Source organism: Serinus canaria, chromosome 25 (assembly GCF_022539315.1).
Source record: "Serinus canaria isolate serCan28SL12 chromosome 25, serCan2020, whole genome shotgun sequence".
Taxonomy (NCBI): Eukaryota; Metazoa; Chordata; class Aves; order Passeriformes; family Fringillidae; genus Serinus; species Serinus canaria.
This window is the reverse complement of record NC_066338.1, coordinates 7,146,130-7,172,848: the sequence shown is the minus strand read 5'-3', so window position 1 is coordinate 7,172,848 and position 26,719 is coordinate 7,146,130. Positions and strand designations below refer to the sequence as shown.

The 26,719-nt window shown below is 46.8% G+C and overlaps 1 protein-coding gene across 1 annotated transcript in view; it reads left to right on the top strand.

The window, feature by feature from the left end:
• LOC127060599 (TOG array regulator of axonemal microtubules protein 2-like) overlaps positions 1 to 26,719 on the top strand; it is a 38,945-nt gene that overhangs the window by 4,336 nt on the left and 7,890 nt on the right. Inside the window, exons 2-10 of the mRNA XM_050984278.1 lie at positions 438 to 543; positions 1,286 to 1,521; positions 3,045 to 3,197; positions 4,337 to 4,454; positions 8,235 to 8,451; positions 9,518 to 9,604; positions 11,317 to 11,491; positions 11,690 to 11,765; positions 13,432 to 13,498. Coding sequence (XP_050840235.1) covers positions 438 to 543; positions 1,286 to 1,521; positions 3,045 to 3,197; positions 4,337 to 4,454; positions 8,235 to 8,451; positions 9,518 to 9,604; positions 11,317 to 11,491; positions 11,690 to 11,765; positions 13,432 to 13,498 — 1,235 coding nt within the window. The remainder of the gene's footprint in view (positions 1 to 437; positions 544 to 1,285; positions 1,522 to 3,044; positions 3,198 to 4,336; positions 4,455 to 8,234; positions 8,452 to 9,517; positions 9,605 to 11,316; positions 11,492 to 11,689; positions 11,766 to 13,431; positions 13,499 to 26,719) is intronic.

The window sequence follows — 26,719 nt, the reverse complement described above, 5'->3', positions numbered from 1 at the left end:
CAGATCATAGAGTGGAAACTCAGCTCCAGAGTGCCAGTGCAGACTCTCCCTGCTGAACTGCCTGCTGGGGCTGACAAAGAAGGAAAATGTCCCAACAACAGCCCAGTGGCACTGTGTCTCAGGGACAGGTACAGGGAGGTGACAAGAAACAGCAGCATGGCCTGGCCTCACAGCTTCTAGGAAGCAGTGACAGAGGGGCCTCATGTGCCACAGATTTCAGAAAGGCTGTCTTCCTAAATGGCCACTCCGAAACCCTTCTCTTTGCCTCTTGGGTTTGTGAATGCTTTTGACAGCCACAGCATCCTGGGGCAATGCCTTCCTTGGTTTCATTAAGTACTCCTTGAAAAGCACCTCCCATTGTTTGACTGAGCTGCCAGCCTGCTCATTGCAGAGGGTGCTGCCTCGGTGGAGAGAAATATCAATCTTCTGCCTTTCAGGGAGCTGAAGGAGAAGGGACTCTTCAGCATCAAACACCTGGCTGGGTCCCATTCAGAGGTCCTGCTTTGTAGACTCCATGAGGTTTGCTTGGCAGTTACCAGCGAGGTGAGAACACTGTTCTGAATTGTCCCCCATACTTCATACACGGTGTGTAGAGTAGGTATGTGCTTGCTCATCTCCATGTGTGCTCAGGGACTGCCTTCATTTCTGTTTTAGACCTGATATTTCTAATGTCTGTCAGCTACCTGCAGGATCTGTGGGTACATGTAGCTGTATTTACTGGGAGGTCGGGTATCTGACACTCGTCTTTGAGTGTGGTGCCTTTATAAAGCAATGTGCAAGTGCAGAATCTGAGACACTAATGACATTATTTGCCAGAGTCCCCATCTCTGCCCAAGCTGTAATTCAACACTGCAAATTAGTCTGTAGACCTTAGACAACCTGTGTTGTCTGTTTCCTGGCTGAGTGCTTCAACTGCTGGTGGTGTTTTCTGGAACAGGAGACCCTAACACTTTTATCTTTAGGACTTGTGCCTTTATGATTTGAAAGCAGTCCTTGCTTTAATTTTCTAGTGAAAGGGCCTCAAATCAAAGCTCTGGACATTTTAGAAGGGTTAAGTAGAACACTTTAGTGAAATATATTTTTTTTAGTCCTGCAGTAAGCAGGTCTGAGGCCAGAAATTGGTGCCAGAGTAAGTGCCTTTCTATGCTTGTGCTCTCCTGCTCCTCTTGTACTTTTAGGATCCTCTAGACAAAGTGGGACATGTTCTCATTTCCTGGGACTTCTGTTGAAGGCAACTGGTTTTCTTTTCAAGGTGACTCTTATGTTTTCCTCATGGCTTCCCCAGGTGACCAACCTCCGTTCCAAGGTGTCCTACTCTGCAATTGTCACTCTGGGAGAGCTCTTTGTGACCTTGAAGAAGAACATGGACTCTGAGGTGGATGAGGTTGCACGGGTCCTTCTCCAGATGGTGTCCAACTCCCCAGACTTTGTTCAGAAAGCAGCCAGTCAGACCCTGGGGATCATGGTGGGGAATGTGACTCCTGCACGAGCAATGACTGCCCTCATGGACATGGGAGTCAAGTAGGTTCTTCTTCTTTAAGTGATATTCTTCACCTTCTAGTGTGTGGGATGGAGAAGGGATGAGACAGAGAATGGGAATGGTGGGAGGGAAGGGTCCTGTATCTTGCATCTTCTGTGAACTCAGGGACTTGATTCTCTGATCAACCTCATTTCTTTCCTCTTGTCACCTATTTCTGCCCTCCTGCAGCCTATTAGTTCTCAGAATCACAGACCTGTAGAATATGGGGAGTTGGAAGGGGCCCATCAGGACCATTGAGTCCAGCTCCTGGCCTTGCACAGAACAGCCCAAGGGTCACACCAAGTGCCTGAGATTGCTGTCCAAATGCTTCTTCAACCCTGTCAGGCTTGGTGCTGTGACCACTGCCCTGGGGGGGAGCCTGTTCCAGTGCCCAGCCACCCTCTGGGTGAAAAACCTTTTCCTGATACCGAAACTAAAGCTCCTCTGACTCAGCTTGCTGCTGCTTCCTGGACTTCTCCCAGTCTGTCAGATTTTCCTAGATGTGGTGAATGGTGGGGAAGTGAAAGTGCCTGCAAAGGCTAAGGATAGAGCCTTGTGCTTTTGTGGGAAGAGGGACATTTGCAATTGCAGCTGAGAGCAGTGTTTGGTATTTCACAGCGCTATCCAAAGAGGCCCTGGGAAAACCACATATCCTCATGATGCCATTAACCTGAGAAATGAGGAGGGTCCTTGCTGGGGTGTGGAGCACATGGGGGAGAATGTGCTGGGTGTGGCACAGCCTGCACAGCAGGTGCAGCTCCTGCCAAAAGCAGTCCTGTATGACTGTCCTGGCCATTGAACTCTACTTTCTTTTCAAACTGATGTTTCATGTTAGCCTTGAGATGATGAATCACTTTAAAGGCACCTTCACAGGCTGACTGCCATGGGACAGTTGAAGCAAATGCTGCCCTAAGTGTTGGTGCTGGGCCTGATAGTTCCCAAGAGACACTCTCTAGAACAGGACAACCTGGCTAAACTGCCTGCCTCCCTTTCCTCAGCTTTGGAACAGGGTAAAACATTCACATGGATCCACTGCCAAGCCTCACAGAAGAAACAGGCTGCATTGCTGGATATTCTGCAACTTCATGGCCCACACCGTGTTTTCCCTGCATTTGTTTTATCCCAGAGGTCTGCAGATTTGGGGATAAATGGGTGGAAACAGCCTCAGTCCTGCTGCAGCTCTGTGTACTAGTTGCCCTCTGGTGGGTCAGCATCAATTGTCTTTAATGTCAAAATTATTCATACGTGATCTATTATTTTAATCTTTCTCTGAGTAAATTTTGGGAAAGAAATTGAGTATCAGATAGTGCAGGGAGACTGAATTCCTCCCTCTTCCTTTCAGGCAGTCCTTCTGTACAATGCTAACTTTTTCTTTACCTGAGGACAGAATCTTCTACAGGTGTTTGAAGCTTCAGAGAGAACCCAGGCTCCTTCCCCAGCAAGGCCAGGGAGCAGGCTCTGGGCAAGGCCTGTGCTGCTGCTGCTCCTTGTCCCTGTGCCCCCGGGTTTGCTCTCTCCTTCCCAGGAACCGCCATGCCCAGGTGCGGAAGTGTGCGGCCAAACTCCTCCTGTCCCTGATGGTGAGAATTGGAGTCACAAAGCTCGCAGGCACACCCAGGGCTGAGAGGCTGGCACATGTGGCAGGGAAGCTTGCTCAGGACTGTCACAAGGACACAAGGTAATGATCTTCATTTCACCTCCTAAAACAAAAAAAAAACCCTTTTGTGTTTGGCCTTAAAGGTAAAACCACAAAAGAGTGGAATCTAAAGGAAATAATTAGTGACCTTACAGTGTGGCTAAGGGGCATAGAATCATGGAATATGCTGAGTTGGAAGGGACTTATCAGAGTCATCCAGTCTAGTTCCTGACCATATTCAGGGTACCCCAAGAGTCAATCCATGTGCCTGAAAGCATTGTCCAAACGCTTCTTCAACCCTGTCAGCCTTGGTGCTGTGACCACTGCTCCGAGTTGCAGGGGGAATTACTGTAGTGGGTAACCCAAGGTTAGCCAGCAAAAAGGAACATTGCCAGCTTTTTCCTGTGACTTGAAGGATTCTTTACTGAGATCAAAAGAGTCAGATGAGCCAGTCCAACAGTTTTGTTTGGCCTTAGGTGCCTTAATCTCATTAACTTAAGACTTTCCTCGAAATATTTCAGGGATCTTTAGACAATGTATTCAGTCTTTCTAAACCCCTTCTGCAGATTTCTAGAATGCTGTTATCTGTGGCTCAGTGACGTCCACATTTCTTCTTGAAGACAACTGTGGTTTCCTAGTGGCAAAATCAACCCAAATCACCAAAATCCCAATACATTGATGATGAAATTTCCATTAATAGCTGCCAACAACACCAGAGCAACTAGCTGACCCTGTGCATACATATGGTATAGAATAATCAAAAGCAAGGATGAGGTGTTTTGTCCTGGCTTCCCTGCCAGTTAAAGAAAGGCAAATTATTGTGCAATGGCAGCAAGACACTGCTAACAGGCTCTGACAACAAAGCAGATGTGTTTCGCTTGTTCCCTGGGAACACCCACAGTTTCAGAGTGAAATGGTATTTTTCTGTTGCCTCACATTGTCCTCTTGCCTCTTGTGCTCTACTGACAGCACTGTGCAGTGTCAGTGAGGTAAATCTCCCTCTTTGCTGAGTAGGTAATGCCTTCTCGTGCAAGGATTGCGCTTGATGACTTTAAGGTATCAGCCTCTTCTGTTAACACTCTTCATTTGTTCACCTTTCTTTTGTCTCCTTCCTGCCTGCCTCCCTCCCTCCTTTCCTTCCATCCATCCTTTCTCCCACCCTTCCTTCCATCCTTCCTTAGGCATTATGGACAGGAGATGGTGAAGATGTTGCTGAGTCATCAAAAATTTAAAATGCTTTTGGAACGATCTCTTTCCACCCATGACCTGGAAGATATCCTGACAAGAATTAAGAAGAAAGTAAGTGCTTGACAGGAGAAATGTCTCCTTTGTGCAAGTATTGGCCACTGCTAATATGAAATCAAACATATCTGATATGTCTTTACCTCATTACTCTTCTGCTGAATGACTTAGCCCCTGGGAAGGAGCTGTTAATCCTCAGCCTGTTTATCTGCAAGCCACAAAGGAACTGATATTATTCGGGAAAAGGCAGGGTTTTTAACATTTTGCATATCAGTCACAGAGAGGAAAGGGAAAGAGGAGAAAATGGGATTAAATTTAAGCGTAAGGCCCCACCATGCTCTCCCTACTCTGCCCTCAGTAAAGCAATTAAGTGAGAATAGTGCTTCTGAAGAGAACAGAGTCTTTGCAAAAGACACTGGAAGTAGCAGTGCCAAGAAAATTTGCAAATATAAGTCAATCCTAGTTACTACAATTACTGTCTGTCTTTTGGGAATACTGCCCTGCTGCCAAGCCCTGTGGAGCTGGAAGAAGCTTGGCAAATTCAACAGCGTCCAGTGGAAAATGTGATCTTTGTTTGGACGTCGATTGTATTTTTTTTTGTTGACGTTTTATAAGGGAGTGTGCCTTGGTGCAGGATCAGGGAGAGCGAGTGTTGAAACAATGGACCAACCTCCAAAGACTCCAGTTTTTTCTGCTGCTTCCTTTAAGAACACTCCTTGCCTACCAGTTGCATTATTCCCATTTATGTTCAAGACTAATGAATTTGGGATTTTAGACTGCTGCTCAGTATCGTAGCACCCATAACCTGCCTTGGGCTATTGAAAACAAAGAGTTGGCATCACTGGATCTCTGGTCTGTTTCCATCTGTAAGTTAGGAAATGTTTCCCTAAGCCTTGGCAGCAGTGATCCTGGTTCTAACTTATGTTTTAAACAGGGAATTTCCTATTTTATATTCTAAAGATTGATGGGGTTTCTTTATGTCTTTATAGGGGATGGAAAACCAGAAGGCTGAACGCCCATCTGTCAAGGAGCTGTTGAAGAAGAGGAACGATGGCTCGAAGAAGCCCCAGGCCACATTGTCTGCTAGCAAACGGTATTGAGCACTTTTGTTAGATGTGACAAAGCACGTGGCAAGCTTTACATGTCTCTTCCTCAGGAAAATCTTTCTGGCAGAGATGACCAGTGCCAGAGATTGTTTCCTTTCCTTACAAATGCTCTAGGATAAAAAATGTCTACTTCTGCATTGTGTTGAACTCAACTTCTCTGGAGGGGTTTCCACAAAAGTTGAAAGACAAAAAGACACCCATCGGTTGCAGCTCAGATGATCCAGTGCAGTGGCAAGGGCAGTATTCTGGAGGCTAGGAGAGGGTCAAGTGTCTGCTGCCTGACTTGAGACAAATAAATTCAATCAGGTTTTTTTTTTTCATTTGAGTGGAGTCTATTTCAGATGGTTGTTTTGATGAGAAGTCCCAGACTAGAAGCAAGATGCCATTCCACAAAGATTGCAGTTCTCATCCATGTGGTTTTGTCTGGCTGATTCATGGTTTTCTTACCCTCTAACACTCTTGAGTTTGAGTAGTAAGTAGGAAGGAAACTCCTGAGCCATTTTTGTCAACAGGTGTCTCAATGTGGACTTTTTGTCTTGGTATTCCTGTCCTTCATATAGTTTGTTTGATGGACAGCATGTTTGGTTTATTTCTCCGTGTGCTGCAATCAGCATTTAAGACAGGAATTTGCTCCTTGCTGTCTCTTCATGGCAGTGGCAGAGCTATTTGCCCCTCTTATAACAGAGGGGATTTATTTAGCTCTGTCATGCCCAGCAGTTGGCAGGAAAGTGACCACATGCCTCAGTAGCATAGCTAGCATCATCCTGTGCTAATGGAAGAGACAGGTTGATCCAGGAGAATTATTCCCAGTGGATTTGTTAAGCTGTGGATCTAGTCTCTAGGGAAGCAAATGAAATGTGAGTGCAGTTCTGGGATGTCTGGCTTCTGTTTTTATCTCCCTTATTGATTTTCTGAATCCTTCAATACCTGTTTATCTGTTCAGATGCATCTGAGCTACTTTTCCAGATTGTCATGCCTGCTTGTAGAGACACTTCTCCAGAGTGATGAGTTTCCTTATTATAAGACACACACATCCCATCTGAGGAAGCATTAAAACTTGGAAGAAGTGTCTCTCTTTCTCCACAAAGCAATGTGACCTGTGTGCCTTGGCAGCCATCTGAAGATAGATGAGATGCATCTCATCCTTGGTTTTCCTGAGTGAGCACTGCTGAGAATGTCACTTGCAGATTGTCTTCCATAATGATTGTCATGAGGTCCACATTGTTCTTCAGAGCCTCATGATTTTCCAGCTTGAAATCACATTGTAACAAAAGCTGCTCAAGATGTTTTGCTCACAATTAACTGAAGGTAATATCAGCAATAGGTCCTAATTTGGTTTTGCTTTCCAGGGTGAAATCTACATCTGATGGACGCCTCCTACACTGTGCAAAAGCCCAGGTCATGTTACCTCCAGCCGTGGAAGGAAGGGAGTCACTCCAGAAGCTTTACCATCTCCTGGAAGCCAAGGGGTTTCAGACACGGATGGAAGGAGTGGCACTCCTCCAAGACCTGTGCAAAACCAGCCCCCAGCTCATCTGCACTAACATTGTCCAAGTATGTAGGATATCTTCATTGTTCCTTTCATTTAGCTTGTTTCCCTGTAGAAGTAAAGTTAATTCAGTGTGTCTTGGCACTCCATCCTGGCTGTTTGGGACAGGCTGGTCCCTCTTACCCAGACAAATGTAATTCAGGCCCAGGCTTCAGGACAAGTTATTGCAGTCCAGCTGTATTTGTGTGGCAGGTGCCTATTGATGCTGTTCATCAGGTGATGGCAGAATTTTCTGCTGGTGTAACTGCTGCTCTCTCCTACTCCCAGTTGGGTGAAGTGAAGGGAATCCAGCCACTAAAAGCATGACAGTTATTCTCAGGACCAAAAATGGGTTTGCATGGGAAAGAGAAGTATCAGGCTGGGTTGGTTTAAACCCAGTTGTTTTCTTAAAGAATACTTCTGTAAACTCCATCTTGTCTTGCACAGGCACAACTCTGGCTACTCATTTCCATCCTTGTCCCTATCCCTCTTGGTAAAGATGGTGCTCACCCTTCTTGGGGGCCTTTTTTTCTCTTTGGAAAAGGAGGAAAACAGCTAAGAACAGATCTCTGCCTTCTCCTCTCAGTGGCTGCTTTTTCCCTTTTTCCAGGAAAAGGTGTCTGATAATGTGGCTGTCATGGGACTGAAAGTGCTCTAATGAGAGCTGTACAGCACATTACATTTCAGAAGTCCACCTGTTAGTTAGAGAAATGGTTTGGATCCTGGAAGAGTTGACCAGAGGCTTGCCCTTCTCCAGACACTAGTTCTGAGACAAACAAAAGAAAACTTAGATCTCCTCCAGCCATAGTATTGGCAAAATCATAACTGCCCTCAGTACTTGAGGTGACTGTATAGAAAAATGGGCATTGTAAATAACTGCTTCCATACGTAAAAAGCAAAGGTACCCTTTTGCAGTAATAAATGGAATTGATTTAATGATTTATAGATGGAGGGAAATACCGTAGGAACTATTCCGTCCCCAACCAAACCTCCTAAAAACAGAAGAAAATCTTTCAACCAGCATGAGGTTGAGGCACCATTCCAGTGAGTGGCCCACAGGAAAACAGTGAAATTGTGCAAGCAAGTGCTGACCTGACAGAAAGGATCACTTTCATCCTTATATTGCTGAGTGCTCATTTATACATCCCCTCTTCAAACAAGGATATTTGAATCCAGCTTTCATGTTGTTTGTTCTCTTCACAGATTTTTGATTATTTTGTCCTGAGAATATCTGACAGCCACAAGAAAGTGAAGCAGAAGGCTCTGGACGTGCTGGCAGAAATCATAGGACTCCTGGAAGATGCCCTGAACCCAGTGATGATCCGTTTGGTGGAGGGAATAACAAAGAACCTGAACTCAAAGGATCCCAGGGTTCATGCCACAGCTGTGAAGGCACTGGATGAATCTGTTGCTCATTTGGGTAAGGCTGAGCCTTGGCTGGACTCTCCTCAACCGTGTCTCTGTCTCTCCAACACAAGAGAACCCTGAGTGCCTTGGGAGCTGTTGTTGTCTGTAGAATGCTCCAGCTGACTCCCACCAGAAGCTGTGCAGGTGCACTCCTTATGCACCAGTCCCCCAACAGGCTGGAATGTGCAGCAGCATTTCCCAACAGTCCCAGGCAGCCTTGGCTCTGTGCTGCTTGTCTGAAGGGCAAGTCCCAGACTGCAGCTTTGCAACAGTTCAGAGGCAGAGGGGGTTTTGGAGTTTGCCTGGGCCCTGTCTGACTTCCCAAATGAATAGCTTGGCTGTTGGCATGAAGGGACACTGACCCATCAGAGCTTCTGCAGAGCAGCCACCTGGAAGGCTCTACATTATAGGCATTAGCTGCCTATTTTCTACCTTTCTTCTTTGTCTTCCTATTTCAAAGGGGAACTGATGATTCACCAAATTCATTTCTTTAGAACAAATGGGTCTAAATCCAGCTGTCAATGATGCCTTGTTCCACATGTTGTTTTGCATGGGGCAAGATGGCAATAGCAAATAACTACATTGGCAAGGGCTGCTCTAAATTCCTTTGCCACACAGATTTATATCAGCTCTGAAAACGCCTGAAAAAAGGAGTGTTGAAGAGGCAGGTCTTCAAGGGGAGTTTTCCACTTTCTCCTCCCCAGCTGCTCTGTGAATTCACAAACTGCCTGACTCAGTGCCTTTCTGTATTTACAAGTATGGGCTTCTCCTCCAGGTTCCAAAACTTTTCTCTGCTTCCATGTGACTGAACTCTTGAGGTCCCTGATGTTGTGAAATGTTTTAACATAGCTCCTGGTACAGCAGACAAGTTTGGATTTACAAATGTGAAAGGAGAGCTTTTCTTTTGGAATTTAAAACCCTGCCAAGTAGGCTGGGAGGAAAGAAGAAAAGGATTCAAAAAGCAGCAGAAATTGACTTGATTTTATAAAATGGGGTTGCCCCTGCCCTTTCCCTCCTCCTCACTCTCCTTTGTCCTATGCCCTCTGACAAGTGAGCAGAAACGTGTGTTTCTCTTGTAGATAAAGTATCACTGCTGAAAGAGTTCAGCCACCAATGGAATCAGCTGCGTGGCCAAGCTCTGCTGGATGTCGCGGAGCGTATCACAGGTATGGCCTCCCCTTCTAAGGCAAGAGCTCTTCCCAGGGAGTATTTACAGGGAACGCCTGTGAACAGACAGCAGAGTAGCTCCTCCAAATCAGGAGGTGCTGAGCTTGTCCCTCCTGCCCAATACCCATGGCAGGTGTATTTGGCAGGTTTTCCCTGACTGCTGCAGAGCTGTGCAGCATCTGAGATGGGAGCAGTGCTCAGCCTGGGGGCTAAGCTCTCACTGGGGCATCTCAGAACCCACCTCCAGGAGAGGGAGGGGCTAAAAATATCCCAGCTGGCTCCTCTCTGGGAAGCTCAGGGACATCTGTGATCTTTTAGGGAAAAAGGTGGGAAATGCTGTTTCAGGGCATCAGTTTGTTTTGTCCTCACAGAATTCTTGTTTTTCTCTTGGAAAGTTTTGAGGCTGAACGGTGCAGAGCCTGGGGTCACAGCTTAGGTCAAAACTCAACAGACCTATTAGAGGCAGGGACTTAGTGCAAGGCAGCCTCTGGGGGCACAGGGGCAGAAGCAGAGTGCTGGGTCTCCCTGCCTGTGCTGTCAAAGTGGCATTGGACTGAGCCTTTCAGGGTGTGCAAACAGTGTCTGCCTCTGTCAGCGCTGTCCAAAAGGCTGCAAATGCAGCTGATAATTGATTCCTCAGAGGAGCTTGCAAGGTCAGGAATTTCCAAGGAATGGGAAAATGATAATCTCAATAGATAGCAGAGAAGACGATTGATAGCCTTGCTTTATCTGGGGCTAAATCCACTGCTAATTAGGCCAACATCTTATGCAGCGTTTAATACACTTTGTGTCTTCATTAGGAATCTCAAAAGGGCATGTTCAGCAATTGGGAATGTCAAAGGCCCTTTAAAGAGCATTTGAATAAAGTAGACCTCCAGCAACAGGGAATTTAGTTTTGCAGTTTTAGTTATTTTGATCTCGTTTTCAAATATTTTATGCTTAATTCCTTTATTTCAATCTGCTGTGTAGCATTTTTCTCTCCCTCTATGCCCCTATTTCAGTGGACATTATAAGGAAAAATGGCATTAACATTGGGAGGGGAAATACCTTTTAAATGTGGAGATACCCAAATGCCAGGGCAATGGGGTCTGAGTGATTCTCTAAGACACCCTGAGCTTTGAAACAGCTCTTTCCTGGAAGCCACAATAGCATTCTGCCAAAGACACCAGCTAGGCACTGATGTTTCTAATCCAACTGTCAGGCAGCACCCATCTCCGGTGGGCTGGAGTTTGAGGTGTGTTCTAATACTGCCCTTTGCGGTGTGCCACTGAGCATAGGGAAGAGCCAGATGAGAATTGTGGCACTTGACATCAAAGGTACAAAAATGAAATCATCCTTTTATTAGAAATCTCTCATTTGCCTCTCTAGGGTGCATTTCTAAATCTTCAGTGTGGGTTTAGACAACTTCTTCATGGAAATAAAAGGCAATTTGACATTTTATTCATTGTTCATGCAGAAACAAATTGTGAAATAATTTAGTAAATGTACAAAGTCTGCCACAGATGCAAGGCTCTAGTTGAAGAAATTAGTCCTGAGAGGTTGGTGGTTCTCTTTCAAGGATGATCAGCTGCATTGCCCTTTTCTGGATTATGGGGCTCTGTGTGCTATTTCACTGATCTTGGCCAGAGAGACTTGCAAGAAGCAAAAGCAGAGGTAGATCCTTGTTTGCATTGATGTTGGTGGGTAAGAAGCTGTGTCTCTCTCCCGGCAGTGCTTGTGGAGTGGGTTTATGCCAGCAGCCCTGAAGTGGTCCAGCGCTATGCCCTCCCCGTGCTCTGGTCCTGCCTGGAGAACAAGGCGCTGCCTGTGCGAAGCGCCAACGTCTGCGCTGTGGTCACCAAGCTTGCCTGTGCCCTTTGCGAGTTGATGGGCACCCAGCTGATTAAGTGTGCAGACAGCAAGCCACCACATGTGCGGGAAAACCTCTCCAGTCTTTTGGGCTGGTGAAGATATGATGTTCTCCAGAAAGCTGACCAAGTGCTGAGTTGGACACCTCCAGATTTGTCTTTTTAGCTGTGCCAAAAATGACAAAACACTAAGGAAGGGTGTGCATCTGCCCCTGCTGACTCCATCACCCTTCCGAGTCATGGCGTGGGGGGCCTGAAAGAACTCCAGATTGAGGACAAGGTGAAGGGCAAGCACGCTCAGCTTCACACAGAGGTAAGGTGGGAGCTGGACCACTCTCTGTTGGGCAGAAGGGTCTTGTGCCAACCCAGAGAGGCTGTGCACATTGCCAGGGAATAGCTGTGCCCTGCATGTGCCCCCTGCAATGAGCTGTGCTGCTGCCAGTGCACCGTGGAGCTGTAGGGCTGCTCAGCTGTGGGGCAGGCAGAGGAGTAGGAGGGTGCATGTGCAGCTGAGCCATTCCTGGAGAGCACAGGGCTCCGGACTCCCTGCTGCCCCAGGACAGCCCAGAGGCCAGGCTGTTACTGTGGTAGCTCTGTGGAAGTGGGTCAGGGTTTTCCCCTGGCCAGTTTCAAGGGGCTGGCAGCAGGAGCATGTTTCCCTGTGCAGCTAACTAGAAGTTGGCAGGAAATGTGTCCCATGAAATATGGAGCTTAAGCTGCATCTTGGCCTCTGTTACACTTTGTGTCTCCACTTTGCAGATCTGATTGGCTACACTCTTACCAAGAAGTTTTCTGTGCATACTTCCCATTATCTCTTGCCCACAAAGTCCTTGCCTTCTGTCCAGAGGAGCTCTCATTCCTCCAAGCTCAGGAAAAAGCTGCCACCTGCGTGAAGACTGTCTGAAGAATAGGATTTTTATGTTAGGCTTCATAGTTACAGATGTACATATGTTCAGATCTTTAGATGTAGTTTTGGATAACTGTGATTTGATTGTACCTATAAATTTTGATTACTTATTTTTCATGGTATAGGTTTTTTTATGCTTTTAAAAAGTTAAATAAATGTGGCATTCTCTGAACAGAGAGAGAGATAATTTTCTCTCAGAGGATTTTTCCTGGAGAAGCAGAGAGAGAAGAGGAAACAATTTTTATCTCTACTTTCTGCTTCTGTTTTTTTGCACATGTGGAATGTGATTAGAAGATTGTTTACCTGAAGGGAGTTCCTAATTGGATTCTGGTGATGATTTTTTATATTAATTGGCCTATTGGGTCAAAGCTGTGTCCTGGCTGGCTCAAGACAGTCACAGGTTTTTCTTTATTATTTTTTAGTATTTTTTGTAGTATAGTGTTCTTTAATATAGAATAGTATAATGTAATATAATATACTTTTAATAAAGCAATTGTTCTGAATCAATGGAGTCAGATACCAGTCATTCCCTGGTCAGGGGTGCCCTGCTTTTCGATAAATTAAAAAATAAAATTGAAATAAACCAGGAGGATAATGTGAGACCAGGACCTGCTAAGCCTAGAGGTTATGGGAGTGCAGCTCACTCGATGTGCCAGTGTCTCACCACATCCTTTCCCTATTGGGCCGCTCCTCTTCCTCTTTTGCCATTGTTTCTTTGTGTCATTTGTGCTCCTCTTTGTTACTTGGTATTATAACGGGGCCACCTCTTCACATGTTTGGGGAACAATGAACCCAAAGGATCCTGTCTAGTCAAAGGTTTTCTACCTAGATGTGTTCTGTGCTCACAAAAGGCCTGAACAAAGAAACCAAGAGAAGTGTGCCCAAATGCCAAAGCTTTGCTCCTTTGCAATCTCCCACAGATCTGGCTCACAAGTGTCTTCAATCACAATTTCCTAGGTAAGAAGAGGTCATGTATTTCATTGGGAAAAGATGCACTGCTTTGGAAAATTCATCTGTATGTATATTTACCCAGGACAGAAGTCCAGCTGTGCTGTTTGCACCTTGTTTGCAGAAGGATGAGTGCACTTGGAGGCCAATAACAAGTGACAAGTGTTCCTCAAATCTGTACCGCAGCCTGGGTACCATTCAGCCCAGAGCTAGGGGATCATTTGTTCCCATGGACCAGTGCTTGCCAAGGTAATGAATTCCTGCATAGCTGGAAGAAGCAATTCTGGATTCCATTCCATTCTTGGTGGGCTGCATGATCATTGACAATGCTGCCTTTCCAGAAATTATTCTACAGACTCCTTTCATAGTCATTTGAAGCTTTTAAACTTCATATCTCAATTTGCTTTGCCTTAGTGAAAAATACTTCTGGGCCCAGTGCAAACTGTAACCTTTGGACAGCAAAGTCTTCATGGTTGCCAGCTTCTGATGTTACAGAAGAAACGATATGTGAATGTGTTAATAAGGTTTTCTGAAGGAAAAACTCTATGTCACCTGGCTGCATGTGTTTGCTTAGCTCTGTGTCTAGTCTTGGCCTAGTAAAGCCCAGGCCGGGTGGCACATTGCAGGGAAAACTGGTCCGTGAGCTTATGGGGTTGCCATCAGCAGCAGAGGGAATGTGTCCTTTCGGGTTTTCTTTGGAGACAAAATTAGGGACCTACTCCATGTCACAATATTCTCTTAGTTTTTTCTGAAATATCCTAGAAAAGGCTGTGAAACTTCACACTTCTCCTTGCACAGCCACTGTTTGAATAGGGGCATTTTTGTCCTTCCTCAAAGTCACTGCACACCAGAAATGTGAACATCCACCAACAGGAATGATGCATGGTCCTCCTGCTGCTGCTTCAGAGGATTGGGAAGTGCAGACCTGGGTATTACCAATATAAACACTTAAATTAGCATTTCATGCTTCTTCAAGCTGTCCAGATCTCAGGGCTTTTTGTCTCATAGCAGCTGCTGTACCGGCTCTAGGGAAGAACTGGACATGGGAAACAGCAACTGCCAGCCTTGCAGGGGTGTGGGGGAAAACCTGGAGTGTCTGTGTCAAAGATGAATGGGAAGAGTGTAATTGCCAAAGCCAACACTTCATTTGGATAGCAGGATCAGTTCTTTACTGCATGCTTGCATGAAGATCATTTGGGATCTCCTTTTTGTATCTCATGCAGAAAAGGAGCTCTTAATGCTACTTAAACCACTTTGGGATGTAGCTCTGTAGTGGTTCACAATGAAGCAGACTGCCTGCTTTGTCACTGCCAGCCCTGGTGAGCCTGCAAGAGACCATAGTGTATCCCATGCCTGTTTTACCTCCAAGCAAAGCTTGGTTTTGCTTATTAGTGTGGAATAAATACAAGAGCAATAACATGGACAATTAAACTGGTCATTTTGGAGGATATGATCATGCATGTCAGTCTTGTACCTCATGCTCCCAAGGCTTGTTACTCCTCAAGAAATATTTTAATAAAAAAACTCAGCTCTCATGTTACATCTGCATAAAATTGCATCAGATCATCAAGAATTCTGCTGACAGGAACAAGAGCCTTCTGACACCCACTTGCAGCTGTCCTGGATTTCTGCAGCCCTTTGTGAAAAGCTGCTGTAGGCAGAGTGTTTGGAGTTGGTTTGGGCTTTTATGAGAGATACGTGAAACAGTGTGCAGGGCTCTCCTGGCAGAAAACTGTTTGTCCAAGCCCAGGAACATCGTGCTGGCAGGAGTGGAGTGGCCCCGCTCCCAGCCCAAGAGTCTGTGAGCTGAGCCACACTGGGGAGAAAAAACAGCGAGGGACTCCAGCCCAGCTGCGTCACCTGCCGCGCCCATTCCATGGAGCTCTGTCACTGGGAGAAAGTCAACGCCGGACGAGCCACCGAACTTTCATCAGCTGCTGGAACTGCTCCGTGACAGCTCAGCTCATGTTCTTCCTGAGGGAGAACCCGGTGCCTTCTTGTAACACATGTCCTGGAGGGAATATGTTTGGTAATAAACTGTTGGGGTTTTTTCCACTTTCATCTATTAGTATTGATTTCCTATTGCTAGAAAGGCATTGCAGGAACACTTTAGAGGAGACAACTTATTGCACAATATCCTGTGTTGTCTCAAACTGTGTAAGACAGATGGCTTCACATAGAAGCATCCCCAAGGCAGCTGATGGAAAGGCACAGAGGAAGACAAGCATAGTATTTTTGAGGGAAACTCCTTCACACCAAGCCAACCTGAGTTGTCACACAGCAGAGCTGATGTTTCGAATCATGGGCCAAAGAGGAAACCTTTCAGTGTGTTTGGTCCACGCTGGGATATGCTCGAGGCAAAGGTGAGTCAGTGTGTTGGATAATACTTTTTTCTTGACCTAGAGATGGGGCAACTGACAGGTGTTTTAAAAGTTTTATTCTATTTTCAGTTCTCATAGGAAGAATGAGACAATACAGATGTTACAGTTCATGCCATCACAATCAGAAGCTGGCTATTTCCTAATCACAATACTTTATAAGCGCTTCTTGGTCGATCAGATTTTTGCCATGCCATGTTGTAGATGCCTTAAAGCCAATTATTTCAAACTACCCATTGTAGTGGGTCCCACTACAATGCATCTTTCATAGCTCTATTTTTCCAAAGTCTTATTTGCAAGGACATCTTTTGAAACTCTTTTCCAGCTCCATTTCTCTCTCAACAATATCTATTCTATTCCATGGCATTTTTAAATCAGCATTTCTTGTGTCAAGATTTTTATATGGATGCATACTCTGTGGGCCTTCTATTAGGCTCTAAAAACTTTCTACAAATCCATTTCCCACCTCAGTGCACTTGGCTCCTTCTCTCCTCATTGTGTCTGGCAAGCACAGGAGCTCAGAGCTCCTGCAGAAACCATCACAGCACTCAGTGGGAGCAAACTTGTGTCCAGTCCTCGCCTGGAGCTGTGGTGCCCAGCATTCCACCGTATCGGAATGAGGAGCTGTTCCAGCTCTTTCAGAAGGAGCTAAGGAGCTTTGGCCTTCAGATCAGCTCCTTCCCAGCTCTTGATTTGCTGCCCTGGGTGAGCTGCTCTTTGTGGCAGCACTTGTTTCACAGCTGACAGGCCTGCTCTGCTGGTGAGCAGCCTTGGCAGGAGCTTGTGCTATGACATTGAACTTTTCAGATCTTCTTAAGGAAAGCTCAGGACAGAACTTGTCAAAAGAGCATTGCCTGGGCGATGTTTTTAACATTAGATTTTTCCTCCACTTGTGCTCATGTCCAGGAGACTGTGACCCTGAGTGGGCTGCTGCCTCCTAAAATCCTGAACAGTGCATGACATCTCCCAGAGGCAACCTGCCACCACCTCCAACCTTGGGCACCTCTGGCAGTGGCAAGCGCCTCCTGCAAACTGACATCAGGAAACTGAAGTGGTGAGTTTTGCTTCCCATGGCAAAGGGCTGGCATTCGTTCCCAGGGGCCTGTGGCATAACAACTCCCCTAGGCCCCAGAGTCTCAGATCTCAGGCAGCCACCAATGACCAACAGGGACAGGAAGGCAACAGGATGGGTCTTGGTTTAGCAAAAGCCCGCATCCTTTATTATGCCCGGGTCCAAGAAAAGAAACAAAGGGGGGGTAGGGTCATAGGTTTTATATGACAGGGTAGGGGTGGCTTTTAGGGCCGGGGTCCAATAGCAGGAGGAGCAGGGGACTGTAAAGGGGTGGATCAAGGAGGGCAACCAATGGAATAAACTAAGGTGGGGACATTGCAGTAGTATTTAAACCAATGGGGCGCACAGAAAAAGAAGATTCTGGGACCATTCCTTATTTGACAAAATGGGGTGGTGTGTCTTTTCCTGGGCTTCTGGGGACACATCCCACAGGGTGGGGAGGGGTGGAATCCTCTTTAAATCACTCCGCTTGCCCGATGCTCTCTGTCTGGGTAGAATCCCCGCCTCCTGGGGCAGGGGCACAACACACCTCCCCCTTTTTTATCTGTTTTAGAAACAGGGGAATAATCTTTAAATTATGGCCCTAGAATATTCTTAAACTTAAATTACTTAATACTTATGGGGTAATTTAGAAAAAGATTATGACAACTCATAAAGGGACTCCAGGGGACATATTAATGAAGAGTAAAACACTATTTACATGACACTGACAATTATAAAACTGATAATTTTAGCTAAACTGGAGACAATAAACAATCTTACCAGAAAGAATAAACGTGAAAGGGATTCATGCAAGAAATTAACTCTGACATATGTAAAGATTGAACGGTATAGGTAAGAAAGTAAGTTGAACGTAATAATTAAAGTAACACTTAACTAAATCTTTTTCTTTCATTTCTTTGCTCTCAACTTAATACCCTTATATTTAGTAAGCTACTCCTTTTCTTTTTTGCTCACCTTCTGTCTCTGTTTTATTTTTCTTTTTTTTTCTCTTTCTCTTCCCTTTAATAGTCTTTCAAGTATTCTATACTATCACTCCTTTTCTTACAATCAAACAGCTTATGCACACCTTCTTTTCACTTGCTTTTCACTCTCATTAAAACTTCTGTTACTTTGCTACTAACAAAAATTGTGATTTAACACATCAAGTATGAAAATAAAACACATAATTTCTAAAAATACAAAATGAAACCCATCATTTGTAAAAAACTTTTTAAACCAGTGAAAAATCAAATATCAAATTAGACTTATACTTTTATCATAAGATATTGTCTTTCTGCAGGGTTCCTTGCAGAAAGGACAATAGACAGGGTATAAAGAGTGTATTCTGGAAAGTTGATTTTTCCAATTAATTAAAATAAAGGCAGTTAAAATTGTAACATGAATAATGGGATTTAGGATTGCTTATGTCATAATAACCTCTTGTAACTTTAGTTGAGAACTGTTTACATTTATGTATATATTAAAATGAAAAGAGATAACAATAGTCTGTGAAAACTAAATTAACATTAACAAACTAAATAATAATACTGGTATTTAATAGCTTACAGGACTTGAAATAATACTATTAAATCAAGTTACTCCTTTTTAATGAAGACTGGGGGCTGTAAAAGGTTAATCAAACAAACATATCTTTAACGTGATATAGAATTTGCTTAAACTTAAAATTATCTAAATACAACTGAAAATATATTTACCAGGAAGGAAGAATAAAAAGGAAAAGTGTTAGGGTTTTTACAGAAAACTTGTACAGTTACATTAATTTGCTGTCTGGAGCAGGCTTGATGATGATTTCTCCTTCTCCATCAGCTGTGCTTGAGAACTCGAGGTGTCAAACTTTGTTGAATGCAGTTTGCCATAGCATGCTGGAGATGCCTGCCGCTGCAATCGATGGCGGTGCTCACTAGCGCAGGCACAATTTGGTTGAACACAAAGTTTATCTGGGGAGTCTGGATGGCAATAGCGGCATTCAAAGGAGGGTCTCAATGCTGAAACACAGGTCCCAAACTGATGCATCAGCCTGTCTTCAGAGGGACTGTATGGTGCTGGCGGAGGCAACAAAGTGGGAGACCCTTTCAGGAGAAGGAGTGGAAGCCCTGATGTTTGTGCTGGGTAACTGTAGCAAGTTGTCTGGGGCTCCGGTAGGAGGGCTATAGGTGCCACCATTTTGGGGGAGTAAATAAAAGGATGGTTTCTGCATTGGGGTTTCTGGTCCCATCTTCCGCAGAAGAGGTGTGTCCTGTGATGGACCGGTCACAACCTCCAGAGGTGGAGCATTCAGAAGAAGAGATGGAGCCAGAGGCGAGATCAGGGCCAGGAAGTGAAGGTGAAGTGTGGAAGAATGGCTGGATGAACAGGGCCAAAAATCCCTGGAAATGTTGTACAAGCAAACCCCATGTTAGATTAGCATAAGTAGGCCTCACGCCATGATAGGTAGATTGCAAAGTATGCTGCATTGTGCTGACAAGGACAAAAGGGCAAGGATAGCAACGAAAATGAGGAAGAAATGTGGTTTTGCAATATAAAAATAAGGAAGTAAAAGTGATGAGAATGAGGAAGAACCCTGTGCTAGAAACCACAAAGTAGGAGGAGTATGTAAATGCAACTTTTGCCTTAAACCAATGAACTAACGACGAGTATGCATAATTACTGGAAACAATATAAAAGTACCATTGTTCTCAAAATAAACTGAAGCTTGCTTTACCAATCATATTGATTGATTGCATGTCTTCCCTCACCGTCCACGGTGAAGAGCAGGAAAACAGGTTCCAAGTGGCACCGCCATCGCCATCTTGGAAAGGAGGGTCCAGGGTGGCACAACCAGCACTACTCCAGAGCAGGGACTGGGGAGGGTGTGGGAAAAGCAAAGAGGAAGAGAATAAGGGGAACTTCACAGAAGCTAGGTTTTATGGGAGAGTTGATCAAAGGCAGGAGGCCTCGACATGCTGCATGATGGTATAGAGTCTCTCAGATGGCAGAGGATATGGGCATCAATCGAGGTGCCATAGTGTCCTTCACTCAAACTAGGTCCCAAAAGTTGATGTTAAATATTGAGTCATGAAAATGCACCAGGAAATGTGTTGTAAAGCCACCAAACGATCCTTTTCAGATCCCTTTTAGAAAACTCTGTCCCATAAGAAACTAAAAGTAAATGAAAATGTTTATAAACATCCTGTTTTTCCTTTAAAATTATTGTTCCCGTCTTTATCCTTGTCCCTGTAAACCTCCCCCCACTAAACACTAGGACTGGGAGCTCCTGTGAGCTTGATCTGAAACCTCTTGGGGTTGAGACCTGGGTCTTTATAAAATTGTCCTCACTTGACAGTGCTTTTTAAAAAAAAAGACTTCTGGGGCTGTTGGTCTTGACCTGCTCTCCACCACCTCTGACACTCACCTCTTTTTCTTTCCTACAGAGTGGTGGTGGTTGTCTGGTACTCTGGGGACCAATGATCATCAGGGCCTCAGGGCCCTTAGCATTGTTGCCTCACTTTGGGCACCACTTGCCATGGCGGGTGATTGTCTAGGGCACCTTCCCAAAGAAGTGTCTTGAAAAAGACTCCTCAGGGGCACAGGAGCATCTGCGTTCATGCCAGGTGATTTCAGCTCTTCTGGGATCCAGGCAATGCAGAAGGAGAGACAGGGTCTTTGTGTAGGGCTCTAAGGAGAGCCTTTATTGAGCTTCTTCTTCAAAAGAGTCTAGGGACAAAGACCCTCTCAGGCGGGGAAAGCAGGGAAAGCAGGGATTTATATAGGGATCTCAAGGGACGGGACAGAACATCAGGGCAAATAGGATGAGGGCACAGGGGTGGAGTGAGTGGGATGGGCCAATGAGATATATTGAATCTGCATGTCACAGCAAGGCATGCTGGGAGAAGCCTTTCTCCTTACCTTAACAAGAATGGTTATTGCTTGAGGGGTTTTCCCTTTCCCTCCAGGGAATCTTGTAGACTTTTTCCCTGTTGGCCCACTGACCTCCACAATTCCCGTGGTTTTATTCATTAAAAAGGCTTCTCCTATGTCTTTTTTACAACAGCATAAAAATCATGAAAGCATAAGCAAAACAATAAAAAATTACAATGAAAATCCGCAAAACATTTTTAACCACAGCAAGCCCCCAACCCTTGAGTCGCTACTGCTCAAAGAATTCATCGATTTTGTCTGTGATCTCTTCTACTTAGACCTGTTGGACTTGTTCCTTCAGCAGCTGGGATCCTGCAGACAGAAACTGCAGCCAACAGAAACTGCAGCTGCAGTTGCTGGGGGCACCTCAGCTGCAAAGTAGTGGTGGAGGGTTTGAGTTGTGGTAGGGAGCAGGGCTCCACTCCTTTTACAGGGGTTTAACTGTTAGGGAGCCCCCCCAGCCCCAAGGAGCCATGGCTGTGGTCCTGGCTCATTAGCAGTGGCAGACAGTAAACTGGAGCCTCAGCCACAGCAGGAGCAGCATGGTGTGGGGCCATGCTGGTCCCTGATCTCGGTGCCTCTCCCTGGGACAGTAGTGGCCCCACAGCCCCACAACTGCCTAGCAGTGTTGTGACTGGGCTTTCCCAGTTTTAGTGCAGCAGCTGTTGTCTGAGGGCTTTCTAAGGTGGTGGCATGGTGTGGGTGGACCCAAGGTGGTCGAGTGGAAAGCTACAGCACCGTGCTGCCTCAGCAGCGGCAGCGGCGTCATCTCTGGTATTTGCTGTCTCCCCAGTGGGTGTAGCAGGGCTTTGCAGAGCAGCAGCAAACCCTGCTCCACAGCCAGGCACTATCCTGCAGGGGCAAGACATCTCGCAGGCACTGGGTGTAGTAAACGGGGTCAGGAGACCAGCTCCTTTAAGAAGACCTTTATTAAAAACAGCTCTGGGTGGGGAACCCTAGGGGTTGCGCACACCACCGCTGCTCCCACAGGACGACGCTGAGGAGGAGGAGTGTGCAGCTTTGTCTCTCGGCAGAGCTGGGGCTTCTGTGCTCACAAGAGTCCTTAGGAAGACACTGTTGGCTCATAGTCTAGAGGTGTCATCTAAGCTGGGTGCCATTTAAGTTATGGTGACAGAACGGAATTCAGCTCTGGTCACTGGTGGGTGATCTTATATTGGTTCTGCTGGGTTAAAGTCAGTTTATGTGTTGCTTTGTTGTTTCTGAGAGGGTCCATACAGTACCATCAGTCTCTCATTAAAATTCAGCCTGGGTGCAAGTCGTTCTGGGAGCATGGGAAGTAGTTCCCCACGGAAAGGGATACAACTCCGGGAGCAAGACAGAAAGGGGTACAAATACAGAGTATGATGGAAAAAGGATACAAATACAGGGTAAGACTCAAAGGGGTAACAATTTAAATAACACAACTTGTTACAGTTTCAGATTAACACTAACAACTCTAACAGTATGAACTTGTGCACTTGTTCACAATGGAAAAGGGATACAAATACAGGGTAAGAGGGAAAGGGGTAACTTAAAGGTACCACAATTTAAATAACACAATTAGTTACAGTTTCAAATTGACCTTAACGACTCTGACAGTATTAGCTAGTGAACTTGTTCACAACACTGGGTACGGTCTCACAGCAGCTGGGTGTGACCCCAGGGGTCTCATCTAGGGCGGCAGAGCCCAGAGAAGTGACAGAATGCCCGCTCAATGCGGCTCGGCAGCACGGCTTCTCTCCTCTGCCTGGTTCAGTGGCGGCATGCTCCACTGATAACAGGCACTGACAGGGGCTATCCCTGCAGGTCTGTGCAGCAGCAGGGTGCCCTGCCAGCGCACCATCCCCACCTGGGGCAGTGGCATGGCTCTGGACAACCGGGGGACATTCTGCTGAGGAGGTGTCCCTGCAGGGGATGGGCTCCCAGGAGTTGGGTGATGTTTTCCTTCTCCCCTGTTTATACAAAACTGCGATGGGGTCCCTGATGGGGAGGGGATTCCTGACCAAAGGTGAGGGGTAGTCCCAGTGTGGTTACACTCATCATCATGGAGGAAGGGGGGAGATGAGCACTATGGAGGGCGCAGAAAAGGGAGGAAGAGATGTGGGGAGGTAGCCTCTAGAGTATCAGGGCCGGAAAACTTGGAAACGGAGGCAGCAAAGTTCTGGGGCTCGCTATATTGCTGGCACCGTTTTGTGGTGAATCAACAGGAGGCGGAACTGGGTAAAGGGGCTCAGGAGGGAGGATGAGGGGAAGGTCCAGAGCAGCAGCTGCCTGGCAACCACCCCCAAACTGCCCTGAGCATTTGCTTTGCTTCACCTTTGCTTTCTTTATTCTTCCTTGTCCCAATTTCTTCCTACTGCCCATCCCTTTTCCCTCCCAGGGAAACAGCCCATCCCTGTTTGCCCTTCCCTCTCTGGCCCCACTCCCCATTGCAGTTCCTGACTTGCACCATGGGAATTTCCCTTGGGAAGCAGGATCATCCTACAAGTGCTGCAGGAATTGTCTGCAGGCTCCTGCAGTGCCTCATGCTGCTCCCTTGCAAGAGGCACCATAGGCCAGGGGGGCACATCTGGGCTGCTGTACCTGGCTCTGGGGCTCCCTGTTCTGGGAAAAGAGCAGGAGCTGCAGAGGCTCTGCAGGACTTGCAGAATAGGCTTTGGGCCTGGCAGGAGAAGCTGAGGGACCTGGGTTGCTGGAGCTTCTCAAGAGGAAGCCCAGGGCTTCTCCTGCAACTGCTCCAAGGGTGGTTTCAGAGAATCACAGAATCAGTAAGGTTGGAAAAGACCTTGGAGATCATCAAGTCCAACCTGTGCCCTGAAACTGCCTTGTCCCTCCTGAGCCACCTCTTCTCCAGGATAAACTACCCCTGTTCCTTCAGCCGCTCCTCATAGAACTTGTGCTCCAGACCCCTCACCAGCTTCATTGCCCTTCTCTGGACATGCTCCAGCCCCTCCATGTCCTTCCTAAAACTGTGTCCGGTTTTGGGGGCCCAAAACTGGACACAGCACTCGAGGTGCTGCCCAACCAGTGCCTGGCACAGGGGAAGAATCACTGCCCTGCTCCTGCTGGCCACACCATTTCTGAGCCAGGCCAGGAGCCATTGGCCTTCTTGGCCACCTGGGCACACGGCTGGCTCATGTACAGCCTGCTGTCCATCGGTCCCTGCAGGTCCCTTTCTGCCTGGCTGCTGTCCAGCCACTCTGTCCCCAGCATGTACTGCTGCAGGGGTTGTTGTGGCCAAAGTGCAGGACCCAGCACTTGGACTTGTTAAACTTCACCTTGTTGGATTTGGTCCCTGGATCCAGCCTGCCCAGGTCCCTGTGCAGAGCCCTCAAACCATCCAGGAGATCAACACTCCCAGACAGCTTGGTGTCACCACCGTTCCATGAAGCTGCAAAGTGTCACAATGGTCTCCATGATTCCATGAGGCCTCCCAGTGTCACAATGTCCCTTTGGTTCCATGGGACCCCTTGGTGTCACAAAGCCCCTTGGATTCTTGGGCCCCACAGTGTCACATGGGCCTTTGGTCCCCCAAAGCCCTGCAGTGTCACAATAGATCCTTGGTTCCCTGAGGTCTCACAGCACGGCAATGCTCTCCTTGGTTCCATAGTGTCACAATGGCCTCTTGGTCCAAAGGTCCCTGAGGAGCAGCACTGGCCACTATGGTTCCATAGGGCCCTGCAGTGTCACAGTGGCCCCATCATGACACGAGGTCCTGCTCTGTCACAATGCTCTGCATGGTTCCACAAGGCCCTGCAGTGCCACAGTGGCCTCTTGGTTCCATGAGGTCTCAGAGTGCCACAATTGATTCCTTGATGCTGCAGTGTCACAATGGAGCCACCCTGGTTACACAAGATCCTGCCGTGTCGGGGCTGGAGATCCAGCCATGGAAAGACTTACTGCACTCCCCTGGAGGGCCAACCCCTGAACCACAAACTTTTGGTTAGGGTGAGGCTCCCAACAGCCTTTGCCACCCAATGTTGATTTGTTGTAACCCATTGGTCTTTCCCCTTTGCTCCACCTTTGCACCTTTAGCTCATTGGTCCCCAAGTTTTTTTCCACCACTCATTTTCCTTTCCCTGTTTCCCCCGGCTCCTTGGAGCTCTTGTCCCTGGCCTCCTTTGTAGAGTGCCCTGCTCTTAACAAAGGCTAGTTCTGTATGGAATGCCATGCAGGCTCCCATCTTTCCTTTCTCCATGTTGCTCTGAGAAGCTGAAGCAGAACATCCCTTGCCGGTCTAAAGAGGAGGATGTGCATGTGTCCCTGAGTTGTCCTTCTTGGGACCCTTCCTCAGGAAGGTTTTGGCACCCTCACCATCTGCACCTGCCGCCGCAAGTGTTGCCCAGCTGGAGGCATCCAGAAGAGCCCCTGAAGAAGCGTCCACTGCAGTTTTCACTGCAGACTGCATTGCTGTTGGGTTGCTGCCTCTCCAAGGATAAACCTCTGCATTTTAGCAGAGACCATCCAAGGAGCAACCGGGACCCTCACCTACCATCTGTAAGAAGAGGAGCTCCTTGAGGACCGGCCATTAGGTGATCACCTTCCCAGCTGTTTCCCTTGACCCTGCAGTCATTGGCCTGAAGAAAGATTGTGAGTTGGACTTTTGGAATTTCTTGGGTCTTTTTTTGTTTCTCATTTTCTGCTGGGTGTGGGAGTGAGAAATTGAGGATGGGAAATAAATTGATCCATCCTAAGCTGAGCCCTCCTCAGAGGGACTTTTACTTCCAAGTTGTGGGTGCCTTTGTTGCGGGGAAATTTAGGTTTTCTAAAGGGTACTTGAAGAGATTTATAATTGGGTCTTTTTCCCTTGGCATGTTACGATTCTGTGCTTTTAAGGTTTTTTTGGGATGAAGTCAGGAAAAAATTTTACTTAGTTCAAGCAAATTGGGATCCTTCAGTTGTTAAATTTATTCATTTATTTCACGTTATTGTAAGTGTACTGATCAGCTGGGGAAAGTTTCAGGTTCTGGGCCCCAGTTGAAAACCCCTTCCCCCTCGTCCTCTCCCCATGCTCCTAAACCCTCTTCTCCACCTGAGGAGGAGTTGGCAGGCGGTTGTCACCAAATGGCACAGGGTTGCTATGGTCACCCTGACACCCCCTGATTACCTCTCTCTCCTTGCCAGGACAGCACTGGCCATGCTGCCCTGGACCTTCCCCTCAACTGCCTCCCGATGCCCACATACCCAGTTATGTACCCCCATGTTAACTGTTTCTCATAATGGCGCTGGCAGCGTGGCCAGCCCAACTATTCTGTCCCCTCCTTGCACAAGTTTTCCTGTCCTTACTCCCCCCAAATGGCCACCTTCCGGCTCCTTCTCCTTTTCCTGTGCTCCCTGTCACACCTGGCTCCTCTCCTCCTCCTCCTCCTGTATTGACTGTAGGTGTATCCTTCGAGAGGCAGGCATGGGAAAGACAGAGCCAGAATGCCTTGGGAAAACACCATTGTTTAACTTAGTGTGAGAAACTGACACAACCCCCCATGACTCCTTGCTTTCCAATGCAAATGCACTGTTGTCAGTCAACTGCTGTTCATCCCCCAGTTCTAGAAAGTACTGTACCTCCTTTTTCCCCATTGGTTCTCCTTGAAAGACCACTCCCACTTTACTCCCTCATTGGTGCAGCCCATGTCACCCCACTTCAACTCCTCCCCTAACTCCCTTCCCTATTGTATAGTTTGTGTCCTGACCCCTCCCATCTTCCCTCAGTTATATACCCTGGTCCCTCCCCTATTCTTGGCTCTTTGCCACTGGTTCCCTTCAGCAGAGGTTGTGCTCTTGTCTGGCCCTTGAATCCCTCTTGCCTTCACCCTTCTCAGACCCTCAGATCTACCCTCAATAAACCCTGCTGGATTTACTATATTAAGAGCCCTCTGGTCTTTCTGGTGAGGCTTCAATTACTCCATCTGGGCTTCGGTGTCTGGTGGGCTGGGGGAGTTGCTGACGCAGCCCGAAGTGAAAACACTTTCAGTGCCACAGGCACCTCGACAGCACCTGCCTGGGGAAGCTACACAGCCACCCACAGTAACAATGATGGGACCCTCCCCGTCCATTGGGAAACGCCT